Source organism: Pseudorca crassidens, chromosome 14 (genome assembly GCF_039906515.1).
Source record: "Pseudorca crassidens isolate mPseCra1 chromosome 14, mPseCra1.hap1, whole genome shotgun sequence".
Taxonomy (NCBI): Eukaryota; Metazoa; Chordata; class Mammalia; order Artiodactyla; family Delphinidae; genus Pseudorca; species Pseudorca crassidens.
The window spans coordinates 72,335,049-72,347,866 of record NC_090309.1 but is presented as its reverse complement, the minus strand read 5'-3'; the positions used below and the strand labels follow the sequence as shown (position 1 = coordinate 72,347,866).

Here is a 12,818-nt window from a genome sequence, read left to right as displayed (position 1 = left end):
AGAAATTGCTGGATCATAAGGTACTTCCGTTTAATTGTCTTGAGAAGCAAACTGTTTTCCACAGTGGTTGCACCTATTTACATTTCCACCAGCAATGCACAAGCATTCAATTTTTCTACATCCTTGCTGACACTGTTTTATTTTTTGACGATCAATATAGCTATCCTAATGTGTGTGAAGTTGTATCTCATTGTAGCTTTGATTTGCATTTCCTTAGTGAATAGTGATGTTGAGCATCTTTTCATGTGCTTATTGGCCACCTGTATGTATCTTTTGGAGATTTATCCAAGTCCTTTACTGAAGTCCTTTATTCAAGTACTTTTTAAATTGGTTGTTGGGTTGTAGGAATTTCTTATATATTTTGAATACTGATTTTTTAAATTAAATATATGAAATATTTGCAAATACTGATATTTTCTCCCATTCTGTGGGTTGCCTTTTCACTGTTGATAGTGGCCTTTGATGCACAGGTTTTTAATTTTTAATGAAATCCAATTTATCTTTTCTTTTGTTGCCTGTGCTTTTGGCATCATATCCAAGAAATCATTGTCAAATCCAATTATGAAGATTTCCCTGTTTTAAGAGTTTTAGCTCTTAGGTCTTTGATCCATTTGAGTTAGTTTTTATATATGGTGTAGAGGAAGGGTCCAATTTTATTCTCTTGCATGTGGATATCAGATTTTCCCAACATTTACTGAAAAGACTGCCCTTTCCTCATTGACTTCTCTTGGCACCATTGTCAAAAATTATTTGACCACATATTTGAGGGTTCATTTCTGGGCTTTCCATTCTGTTCCATTTACCTCTATGCCTGTCTTTATGACATTACCACACTGTTTTGATTACTGTAGCTTTGTAGTATAGGTGTCCTTTTAATTTTTGAAATACATTCCCTCTTTATGGCTCATGTTGAGTCCTTTAACTCTCTTTGCGTGTTGCCTGAAGAGACTGGCCTTCTCTGTAGTACCCAAATTTAGCCAGGACCCAGGGACAACTGTGCAATCAGGTAGGGGAAGGGGAAACAAGCAGGTAAATCATTCAATATGGTGTCTGGTTTCTTTGGAAAAGAAAAGGCACAGTCACTGGAGTAAAACTGTATGCCTTTATTACACATAAAATGAGTCATTAAAATACAGTTTGTCCATGTGCAGAAACATTATTATACATTCAATTCTGAAGGTAGTTTTATACGACCAATAAAAGGAACAGTCTAAAAGTGGGAAGAATAAAGACAAGAGTGAGAAGGAGCTAAAAGGCAGAGCTTTATCTGTCAAAGTGCTAAGGCCTATGTGCACAAAGATTTTAAAGTAAGACCAACATAAGGTCATTTCTTCCATTCTGATTTCTCTTAAGGTATGATGCAATGAGTCACAGAATTAAGACGGGTTTAAAAAAAATAGGTCATAGCACTTATGGCTAAGAGAAAGGTTTTTAATTTCTAGAGTTTCACTTATCATGTACTCTAGATCTTTCATGGGTTCTAGAAATTTCGTTAAGTCTCTAATAACAAACTTGCTCTTCAATCAGTAGTTTATTATCAGAGAACAAATTGTCAGGTCCTGCCCAGCCCAGAATCTCTCTCCTTATGCAACAAGCAGGTGACCAAATTTGAGACTCTGGAAGAGTTTCATTAATTTAAAGCTTGTTCAAAGTGATTACATATAGGTTCAGATGGGGTCACTTCAAATTGCTATGCCTGAAAACCTAAAATGAAAACAACTGCTGACTTGGGGTCCAAGTCCAACTCCAGCATTCCCAAGCTCTAGGTATCTGAAAACATTAGACACTGGTGTTTTCAAAAGAACTGACCCAAGAAATGTAAAATTTTATGTACCACACTTTCCGTAGGAAGGACATAGACTGTGTGTAAAATAATAGTTACCTTCAGACATTTTGACATTAAATGCATTGCTTTCTTATTGGGCTAATCTGAATTTTAAATATTAAGTATTTAAAAAGGGATCCATGATTAAAGTTAATAAAGTGCTGACTCAAGTTGGTTTAATATAGTATTTATGAGCCAATGTTTGTGTCACTAAGACACAGGTGCACACTCCTAAATCCTGAGCAGTGGCAAAAGCTGTCACTAGATAGACAATATAGTTCAACAGAAAACTATTAGCCCACAAAATGCCTCAAATCAAATTCCATGTTCCACTCATGGCAATTCATTACATTATGGGAACCCAAAACTTAAAAAAAAAAAATTCGGTAAAAGGGAAAGAATAATTCCAAGTTTACTTAAATCTATCTTAAATCCAGTCTTGGGTTTACCTTTCTTCTCTCCTAGGCACTGGATAGGTTTCGTAGTCAAGATGAAAGTCAGGATTTAAAAAATTCCCTTTAGTTTCTTTTGAGCTTGAAGAACCAGGAAAGTTGAGTTTGCAGTTATTCTTCAGGACAACCCACTATCTAGTCACAGCCCATCTCCACAGCTCATCATCTCTCTCTTCCAGGGTTAGTCTGTCCTTTTTGTTATAAGGAAATCTTTGTAGGGATTCCCTTTTTAGGTTAAGACTGAAAGATACACAGAGGTATAGAGATTCCTTAGTTTATACAGTCCCTATGAAAGAAACCCAATCTTCCGTTTAATGTCACTAAGTATAAGGAAAATACAGGATATCTGCCCTCCTAGTTCCTGGACAGAGTTGAGACTGTATTACATGGTGGAATACACCTCATAATTTTTTACTAAAAGGTGAACATGGATATTTTGGAATACAGAATTCAAGTTGCAAATCCAGTAACCCAGGTAAGGAAAGTTCAATAATAAGCACTGACAAAATATATTCATTTATCCTTTTAAAACCTTTCTACCAGAAAGTCTTAAAGAATTAGGATTTAGGCCACTTTATAAGGGGTAGTGTCCGGCTGAAGCCTCTTTTAATGCAAGTTGTGACTTAGAAGTAGAAAGGAAAAAAAAAGTCAATTCTACAATATTAGAAGAAAAAGAACAGTAATTTTATCCATTATGGAGGGAAAAAGGGGATGAAATATCTCTAACAATTTTAAATGAATACACTTCCTTCTCACCAGTCTATAAGATGAAAATCAAGGTTATGTTTTTTTATTCCCTTTAGCTTATTTTGGGTTTGACAGGAAAGCTGCATTATTTACCAAACTGTTATTTGAAAGGGTTAGCTGAACATAAGATGAAGCATCTTTACTGGCATACTGAACAGTATTCATTGAAAGGGATTGCTTTCGGCCTGATTTTCTCAATTTAGGTATTACCAAGAGATTCCTTGAAATTCTGATTAATCTCTAGATCTTCCAGTGACAGTTGTCAAAAAAAGGTAAATTTTATCAACCTGGCTCAATTCCACACTGTAATTTCATGTAGGGGCAATGCCTTTCTTTTCTTTCTTCATGTTTTGCCAAGTGCCTCAAATGCTTCCATTTCGTAGTTCATTTACTCTTAAACTTCCAACACGTCTTGGGAAATAATGTAGCATATATTACTCCTTGAGCTGTGAACTAGACATGTGCTGTATGGTTACTACTTTTAGGAAGACCTTTTACAACTTACATGACTGCTTTTCTTTACCTTTGCTTAACCAGAACCTTAGCATAGTGCTTAGCACATAGATGTTCAAAAGGTATTTGAATTAGTGAATAACATGATTTATGTACAAGAATTAGAAACATGCGAAATTTGATTTGTGAAGACCACTCTTGGTCAACTAGTGTTAAAAGCGATGAACACAGGTTTCTAAGACTCTGTGATGTAAATAAAGGAAAGCTGGGGATCCAAGTTGAAGCTGTGTTGTGATGTACTGCTCTTTCTCAATTAACTGCAGTCCAACTATACCTTAGGGTCCTATGTCATTACCTGAATATGAATGTTACTTCCTATGAGGTAGGAATAAATAACAGTAAGTACATATTAGAAATTGGGGGGGGGGTGGTCTTTGTAAACAGTCATCATGAACTGGTTCACACACATTTAAATATTTCACCTTCATTCGTATCTACCATATATGGGAATTACGAGGATGCAGATGTTCCCTGAGACTTAAAATTTTTCCTTTAGAGATAGTGTATTTTCAGCGAAGATTTAGCACTGTTCTTAGACATCTAAACTATTCTCAATGTCTTTGGGAAGCCCTACGTTTGAATTTTCAATTTTTGAAAAATAATAAGACCGTCTTTTAAAAAACATTCTTGGGACTTCCCTGGTGGTGCAGTGGTTAGGACTCTGTGCTCCCAATGCAGGGGGCACGCGTTCTATTCCTGGATGGGGAACTAAGATCCTGCATGCCACAGAGCGTGGCCTTATGGGGGGCGGGAAGCATTCTTAAGTATCCTAATTTCCAAAAATTGCTGTTTTTATCAGTTAAAATAACCACAACTGAGCAATTGTGGGGAGAACTAGTGAACTACAATTAAAAGTGTTTCATGGGTCATTAAGATATTCTTCAAACTCTGACCTTATTTCCTTTCAGGTCACCAATAAAGCTATATATTATTCATTTTTAAAGAACGGGCTATACGCCTTTATTCCCAGAGACTATCTAGGTATCCTTTTGCTTCCTCAATCATATCCTAAAACTAAATATTTACAATCACAAAATGACTTCTCTTGGACAGCAGGACTCGATTATCTCTAGGTATGGTTAACCTCTCCTAACGTTTTGGTTAAGTCCTCATTTCCATAAACACTCTTCCTGACATTAGGGAGATCAACATTCAAGTTCTCTTAGCCCTTCTATCTCCAGATCAATTGGGAAGGACATAAAACTGGCTACAAAACTCACTTCTCAAAGGAGGGAAACAGAAAAAAACTTTTCTATTATCTTCACGATATTATTTCTTCACATAAACCCTATGGCCTGGAAGGTGGTGGAAGTGAATGTTTGCTAATGAATTATTAACCACTGTGGAGAAAGAAAACCTATTCCCGACGCCCCCCACCCCAGAGATATTTTCTTGCCATTCTTTGTCTTAGAAGCAAACAACGGGCACATTAAAAAACAATGCACTGTGTTGTTTTGTTTTTACTTTCCCAGTAACATTAGGTGGTTAGGAGAGAGAACAGTTCAAGGGTGAAAGCACAGAGACAGACATATTAGGAGAATTTAATATTTTTACTAGAGTTCTGAAAGAAATACGCTACCCTGATTTATCACCAAATTCCTCATTTTACTATCTTCTATGCAATCTGTTGGTAATCTTCCAATAGTAGTATAAGACAACAACTGAGGGCCCTTACCCACACCACTTTCACATGTATGTCAGACCTCAAGATGCACCGAAAACTCCAAGGTTTTTATTTCCACTTTAATTATCTTTTACTTAATAATAAAATGAAAAATAAGAATATATGAATACATACAATCTATATACATATATTTATCGCAAATACTTAAAATTCTTATGTAAAATGATTTTTCTATATTTGTGAAAAAATATGACTTTTTAAATGGTGTTGACACCAACTTCTCTGTACATACCCTCAATTCCAATGTTAACAATTCCTTTAAAAAGGCAAAAGACACAAAAGTTTAGCATTTACCAAACCAGTCTGTACAAATCTTTTAGCCAGAAGGAAAAAAAAAATAGCTTGTGGTAAATAAGTCAATTTTCTTTTAAAATAAAAAATAAACTCCAAAACTCTTCCCCTTATTGCATTTTTTTGGAAATAATCTGAGTGTCTTTAGAGTAACTTCCTTTGAAATAATTTGTGCCTTAACAGTGAGGCCCTACATCAAACACACCTTATATGAGAAATTCAAAGTCTCCCACTGTCACTTTTTACATAGATATTAAAATATATATTACTTAAAATATATTACTGGAAAGCTATTTTTAAAATTGATCTTTAATAGTTGTATCAAATGTAAAGCATTAAAAAAAATAAGTAACCAAGAATCTATGAAGGTCTTACTTCCAACTTTAGGAACTGCTTTACCTATTGTCCTCTTTCAATAGGTTATGTAGGTATTGAAACACGGTAGGAAAGATCCCTGCCTATCATCATGTTTCTCGGAGTCTCTTTGGACTATTCTATAAATTGAGCTGCAAACTACCCTTGGCCAAGTTTTTTTACTTAGCACATTGTTGTAATGCAACAGGGAGACTTTTCTCTCCTTGCTGTGAAATCTGTAGGTCACAGAGAAAACCACCCTGGTACTGCTTACTGACGATGAGCTCTAGAAACAAAGAGTGATGTAATGACCAGAGAAGACCCCCTCATTATAACACATAATTTCACCCAAGAGTTCTTTAAGGACTCTTAGGTGAAGAAAGGCAGTAAGAGCAATTAGGATGGTAAACGGTCCAATTATTAATGTACCAATTTATGCCTTCACCTGGAAGGCAATGACGTCCTCCTTTGGCTATTTAAATCTGTGATAACTCCTAAAATGTCTACACTGTGTGCCTTCCCAGCCCATGTAAGTATGCTTCCCCTGCCCCAAGAAAAATTTCCCATCTGCCAGACCTTATTCTTAAAGATGTTACATGGGGTACCACAGACAGCTTCAGTATCTTCAACACAGGGGTTATGTAGGGCAAACAACTCCAGGTTATTTGGCTTTATTTTCTGTTTAATAGGATGGAGAATTTTAATGAAAATTCTTTAAAATTTAGGGAGTCTTCTCTACTAGACAACTTAGAACATTCCCAAGTAAGACTGAGATGATATATTGTTAATGCCACCTCCCCAAGGTGACCTGAAGTGGAAGGTTATCTGAAGGCTTGAGAAGCATACCCTGGAGGCATAAGCATCAGGCATAATGCCTGACTAGTCACTGGAAATAGTGCAACTTAATACCATAAAAATAAGCTTAGCACTTATTAGAAACATTTCAGACTGAATTGAAAGGTAAAGTAACTGAAAACCTAAGAGAAAAACTGCTGTAAAGGTACTGGAATACCATATTCTAATAATTTAAAGGTTTTCTTGTTCCTACTGCTTCATTTTCAAAAGGGCCAGATTGTAATTTTTCTTTTTTCTTCTCAGCTCAGTCAGCACAAGATGAATGACCTTCTATGTGAAACCGTTTTGAAACCGATAGATTGCATTCAATTTTCTACCAATCTAAGAGAATCTAACTATTCTCTCATTTAGTCAAGAGTGAGGCAGTGTACCTAGTTGACGATTTATTGAATATTTTATTAGCTGGGTTTTATCTGTAAAGAGAATCTGGTGAATAGTAATGCTTAGGACCTATCTGCAAGAGCCTGGGTCAAGATGAATAGGCACGATATGGTTTGCTCTCTAAATGGACTTGAAAATCCCTGATGCCTTTCCTCCTTTCCTGGTTAGTCTGTCCATCCTCAGATTAAGAGAACCATGGAGGAGAGACTTTCTATGATAGGAAAGGTGTGAAGAAGAAAAATCATTTTGAAAAACCAAATTGGTTAACTCGTGCTCACCGTGGGGTCGGTTCTGAAACAGTCAACCACTTCCAGCAGCAGACCACCCCTCAGTCCTGCCACTCAAGTGGGGAGTGAGGAAGCTGGGAATGGAGAGTTTTAACTAGCAATAGGTCTTTTTAACACCCCCTGGGATTACCCAGGGCACTGAAAGTTTGGGAACAGAACCATGGTTTCTGACTCCTACTGGTTATTGGCTGGAGAACTTGCTCCTTATCCCTGGATCCTTACAGATTTCTTACCTCTTAGCTATGTGTGTGCTGGAAGAAAAAGGGAAGTTAGAAGGACATCAAATTATCTTGGTTGAAACTAGAACACAGATATTAATCCTATATTTGCTTTGGGCCACAAAAAACTCAGAAACAAAAAGTAAAAAATAGAAGTAAATAGTTTCTTATGGGGTTTGAAAGTATTAAAAGAGTGTACGTATAATGCAGGAGGTGAGGTAGGGAGGGATGGGTAGCAGAATGGGTGCAAAGCTGAGATTACTACTTGCCTACTTGCCCCTAATCTGGAATGTGACTTAGTTAACGAGTCTAAACTGTTCTGCAGGGGGCTTCCCTGGTGGCGCAGTGGTTGAGAGCCCGCCTGCTGATGCAGGGGACACGGGTTCGTGCCCCGGTCCGGGAAGATCCCACATGCCGTGGAGCGGCTGGGCCCGTGAGCCATGGCCGCTGAGCCTGCGCATATTATGGGGGGCTTGCCTGGTGATGCAGTGGTCGGGAGTCCGCCTGCCGATGCAGGGGACATGGGTTCGTGCCCCGGTCCGGGAAGATCTCACGTGCCGCGGAGCGGCTGGGCCCGTGAGCCATGGCCGCTGAGCCTGCGCGTCTGGAGCCTGTGCTCCGCAACGGGAGAGGCCACCACAGCGAGAGACCCGTGTACCGCAAAAACAAACAAACAAACAAAAAACTGTTCTGCATTTTGTATATGTCACATCCTGAATATTAAGTACAACTATGACTGTACTAGGTTGCACTAATAATGTGTGTCCTTTGCATACGTGAAGTTAGGAGATTTGGAATCAATATGCAAATGTATGCATTGACAATCCCCAACTTTTTCATACCGAATTCTGGTAAATTGTAGATTTATTTTAATGTTCTTTAACCATGACCTAAATGTATGTACTCAAAAATTCTTTAGTCGCTAGAGACAGAATTCAACATAAAGGAAACAAAAATAAACAAAAACAAAAATTTGCAGCTGATTTCTTTTCCTTTCTAGATGTTTCCTAAGTCATTCACTAAAGCCCCTTTACATTAGAAATTTCTAGTGTGTAGAGAGCAGTAGTCCAAGAAAGGGGACGTTTTCTAAAACAGGAAAAGTGTCTGACTTTTACGGTGTGTGTGTGCGCACGCACACGTGTATGTTCAGAGTAATATATAAGATTACCCCCATATTCCTCAGATGCCTGGGAGGTCAAAACAGGTTTAACAGAATGGGCAAATGTGGTATTAATGAGTTTTTCTACCTGTAGCAACAGCTAACTGTAGAACATTAGGTAACAGGTTGGGAGAGAAGAGGATGAGAGGGGCTACTTTGTTTCTAGTGTTAAAATTGTTTTCCAAAGTTCTTTATGTTCAGTTCAACAGTTTCTGCACCTTTACTCTGCTTACCCAACAAAACACATAGTTCAAATCACCCTATCACTAACACTTTTCTGTTAATTTTATACTAGTATTTCAAACTTGTTTGTAAGCTCCCACGAATGACTAAATCCTCGGAGATTATTGCTGGAATTACTGCCCTGCACAGGTGATGGTAACCCAAGGGGCCCCGCGAGGCAAACTTTTCATGGACCACGCACGCTGCTTCAGGGCAAGGGAGTGGGATTAGGGAACAGCAGGGATCCACAAACTGCAAGCAGAGTGCCTGGCAACAGTACTCGTTTATGGAAGCCAAGAACCAAGTCAGAATTTTCAGAGTCTCAAGTACTGCCTGTGAAATTAATACCTTATCAAAAATTTCAACTTGAGAAGGTTCCATCTAAGGTAAAGGGACTGAGTAAACCCTGAATCCAAATCCTGTGAAGGCTGAATAACCTACGTAAAGCCTGCGGTCAAGACATAATCAACATGAGTGGTCATTTCTTCAGACCATTCCCTCACTCCTTTCTTTTCCTAGCCTCTTAAGAAAGGGCAGAAGGGAAATCGCTTCCTTTCACCATGCATGGCATTAAACTTTTCAAAGTCACATGAAGTGGAACATCAATCTGAAGTCAAAGTAATACATTATTACCTAAACACCTGGAAAAATGTTAAAACAAGATGTGACATATTTACATGATTTTGTAAGTGCAAACTTGTCACAAATTCACAAAGTCTTGACTTGGACTTACTATACAAGGTGCTTTTCCTCTAAAATGTAAGATCTGTACTCTGTATTCCTGATTAAGTAACACTTGTCTCTTAAGACAACTGAAACCTAGTTTATTTCTGTGATTCCAAAAGAACTCAAAAACCACATCTGTCAACCCTTCCCCCTTCCTGCCTTCTTTACAGTGTGTTCTCCCGGTCTCATTACCGAACGACAAGGCAGGAGACACACAGTTTGGAGGGGCCAATGCAATCATCGTGGCAGAAGGCTCCACACCCCTTGCACATGATCATGGCTTTCAATCGGCAGTAACATTTCGAAGGTGTGTCCTCTATGCTGTTCTCTTCAGGAAAGGCCTGAACAGGAATGGTCTGGCCGTGGTTGCTGGGATTCATAGCTTGGCTAGCAGGGATGGTTGTGACAGTCACTGAAAAGGACATGACATCACCGACATTGCTAGATACCTGGCTACAGTCAGGCATCCCCGGTACAGCAGAGTTATGGTCCATGTCCGATGAGGTGGAGACGTTGATCATGCCTCTGTAGCTTGGCCCAATCTGTGTGGGGCTTCCATACAGCTTTGGGGTTTGCAGTGGTGGAAGGAGTAGAGACTGATGGGTAGGGCTGTCTGCAGGTAGAGGAAGAGCAGTAGAATTGAAAAGCTCAGGGCTGCTCCGCACGGTCTTACCTCTCACTGCGTGAGCCATCTGCTTCTGTGCTGCCTGAATAAAATCTCTGGCTAGGGTCTCCTCATCAAATGTTTGGCCTCTAGTGAACAGGTAATTCTCCTTGCTTAAAGTGGTTTGCTCAGGCACTGGCATCTCTGCCTTCACATTCTTTTTAGCTGAACAATCACTGGTGGATAGGGTTTCTCTACTGTGGGGTCCTGAACTTGCTTCACACTTGCCAGAACTCTGGGAAGCCTGCGGCTCCTCCTTCACCATGACAGATTCTTGCTCATCACCAGTACTTTCCTCATCAGTATCATCTTCTTTACCGCTGCTACTATCTCCTGCTGCATTTTTACAATCTGTATATCCCATCTTCAAGGCCTCAGTGGGGCTACTTAGACAAAATCGGTCTTCGGGGTTTACAGAATGGGTCCTCCTAAGGCTCTCTGAACCCCGGCCATAGGTGGAAATGTTAAGTAAGTAGTGACCTGCCATGGCAGGCTTGGATGTCCTTCTGCCAGCAAAACCCAGCATAAACCTCTGGCTTGTGGAGATGTCCTCTAACTGGAAACCTGAGTGAGTGAAGTTGAACTGGGAGGGCTGCACAAACGAGAGAACATTCTGCCTCCGAACCCTTTGGATGAGTGTCTGAAGGATCTGATCTTGGGTTGCTTTACTTAGTCCTTCTTGGTATTGGTGTGTGTCAATGCTAGCGTCCCTTAGATCCTTACCTGAAAAGAGCTGAAGGGGTCTTGGAACCTGGGGGAGCTGCTTACTTTGCAAACTTTTACCCAGTTGCTGTGTAGCTGGATGGGACTGTCTCTCATTAACTTCCTCTCTGGTGCTATTTTCTGTTACGCTGGTACCTGCGAGTGCTCCTATCATCATCCCCTTTTCCTCTTTTGTAGTTAGTGGAACAGTTTTCATTTCAACTTTGGTGAGAGGTTTAGGCAGAATTTGCTCCAGGGGAACATCTTTGCCTTGCAGCAGCTGAGTTACCAAAGGATTATTAGCAGGGATATTAGAGCTTGGCCTTGAAATGGGTCCATTCATACTTGAAGAAGCTCCTGGGGTCTTAAGGCTAGAAGCTGCTGGCAAAGTGCTCGAGGATGGAGCTGATCCAGTAGGTGCTATGGTTACACCGACCTGGGGTACAGGAAGCTTCTCTAAAGAGGCTGTTGCTAATAAAGATGTTAAAGGGGAGGGAGTCATGTCCACTGAAGCACTAGCACTTATCTCTGCTGAGGCTGGAGGGTTTGGTGTATTCTTACTAGAACCTGCTTTGGGCTCAACTGTGCCATCGACTGCAAAATGAACAGGTGAGGCACCTGCGATTAGAGCAGGATCTGCTGGAGTAGGAGGTGCTTTCTCCTGCCTACCATTACTGGGCCCTTGTGGGTGGCTAAGAGAGGCCACCGTGGCTGCCGCCCTGGTGGGGTTCAGTTTTTCATTACTTACTTTCCCTAAAGCTGGTGGGGGTGTGTTAGCGTGGGCTGGTGACGGGACACTTGAGCACGCTCCACTGATGGCAGATGGTGGAGGCACTGAGGAGGTTTGCTGTAGTTGTGCTCCAGAGACACTGTGAGACTGTGCCTGGCCTGGGGTCTTGGTCTCAGATTGGGGCTGAGTCTCTGGACCACAGGGTAAAAGCTCTCTCGTACCTCCCCTGCTTCCAGTTCCTGCCAGTTCCAGTGTGGGGCCCTTTCCAGTTTCACTGACTCTGTTTGAGTCTGGACTCCCTCCTCTAGCAGTTCTCCTTTCAGCCCCCTCTCCTGGACCTTGTCCACCCCCTGGGCCAGGTCCTGGAATGGTCCCTCCAACTGAGGCGGCTGCAGCAGCTGCGGCTGCAGCAGCAGCTGCTGCCCTCTGTGCTTTGACCAGCTGGGCTTTTGCTTTGATGTCTGCGAGAGTTCTGGCTCCTGTTCTGTTAGGACTAGTGATGGAGATTGGAAAACGAGCCCTGGGAGAGACCTGCGATGTAGGAAACGGCATGGGGGAGATTCTGGAGACCGGGATCTGAAAGAATTAGGGGGGAAAAAAACAACAGAGCTTAGTTTTCATTTATAAGAGCAATCAAACTTCATTAACACAAATTCTGGGTAGAGTGAACCCTATGACAAGGACGGGAAGCCTGTGACTAAGAGACCAAACCATGGGGACAGCCACAAAGGTTTGTCTCCAGGATCCTTTCACCTCCTCTATTGGTGCCAAGGACTCCCCTCCCTCGACATCCACTCCCACCCCAAAGCCTCAAACCTCTTCTTACAACACAGCTCTCTCTTAATGTCATTACTACTCATAACAGCTGATCATTTAAGATACAGACCTTTCTATGGTATCTACATTTTAAAATGTGTGTAAAAGCGAGAAGACAGAAACAGAAGAAATAAAGAAGTAGCACACCATTACTGTCTTTTACTTCTTGGCTTTACTACCGAGGTCCAGAGG

At 40.6% G+C, this 12,818-nt stretch overlaps 1 protein-coding gene across 4 annotated transcripts in view; it reads right to left on the bottom strand.

Moving 5' to 3' along the window:
• Positions 1–1,083: 1,083 nt before the first annotated feature.
• The window catches only part of ASXL2 (ASXL transcriptional regulator 2), a 133,776-nt gene continuing 122,041 nt past the window's right edge, over positions 1,084–12,818 (bottom strand). For all 4 annotated transcript variants that reach the window (XM_067703506.1, XM_067703505.1, XM_067703507.1 and 1 more), the window contains one exon: positions 1,084–12,386. In XM_067703506.1, the coding sequence (XP_067559607.1) occupies positions 9,903–12,386 (2,484 nt within the window). In that variant the 3' untranslated portion in view covers positions 1,084–9,902. The remainder of the gene's footprint in view (positions 12,387–12,818) is intronic.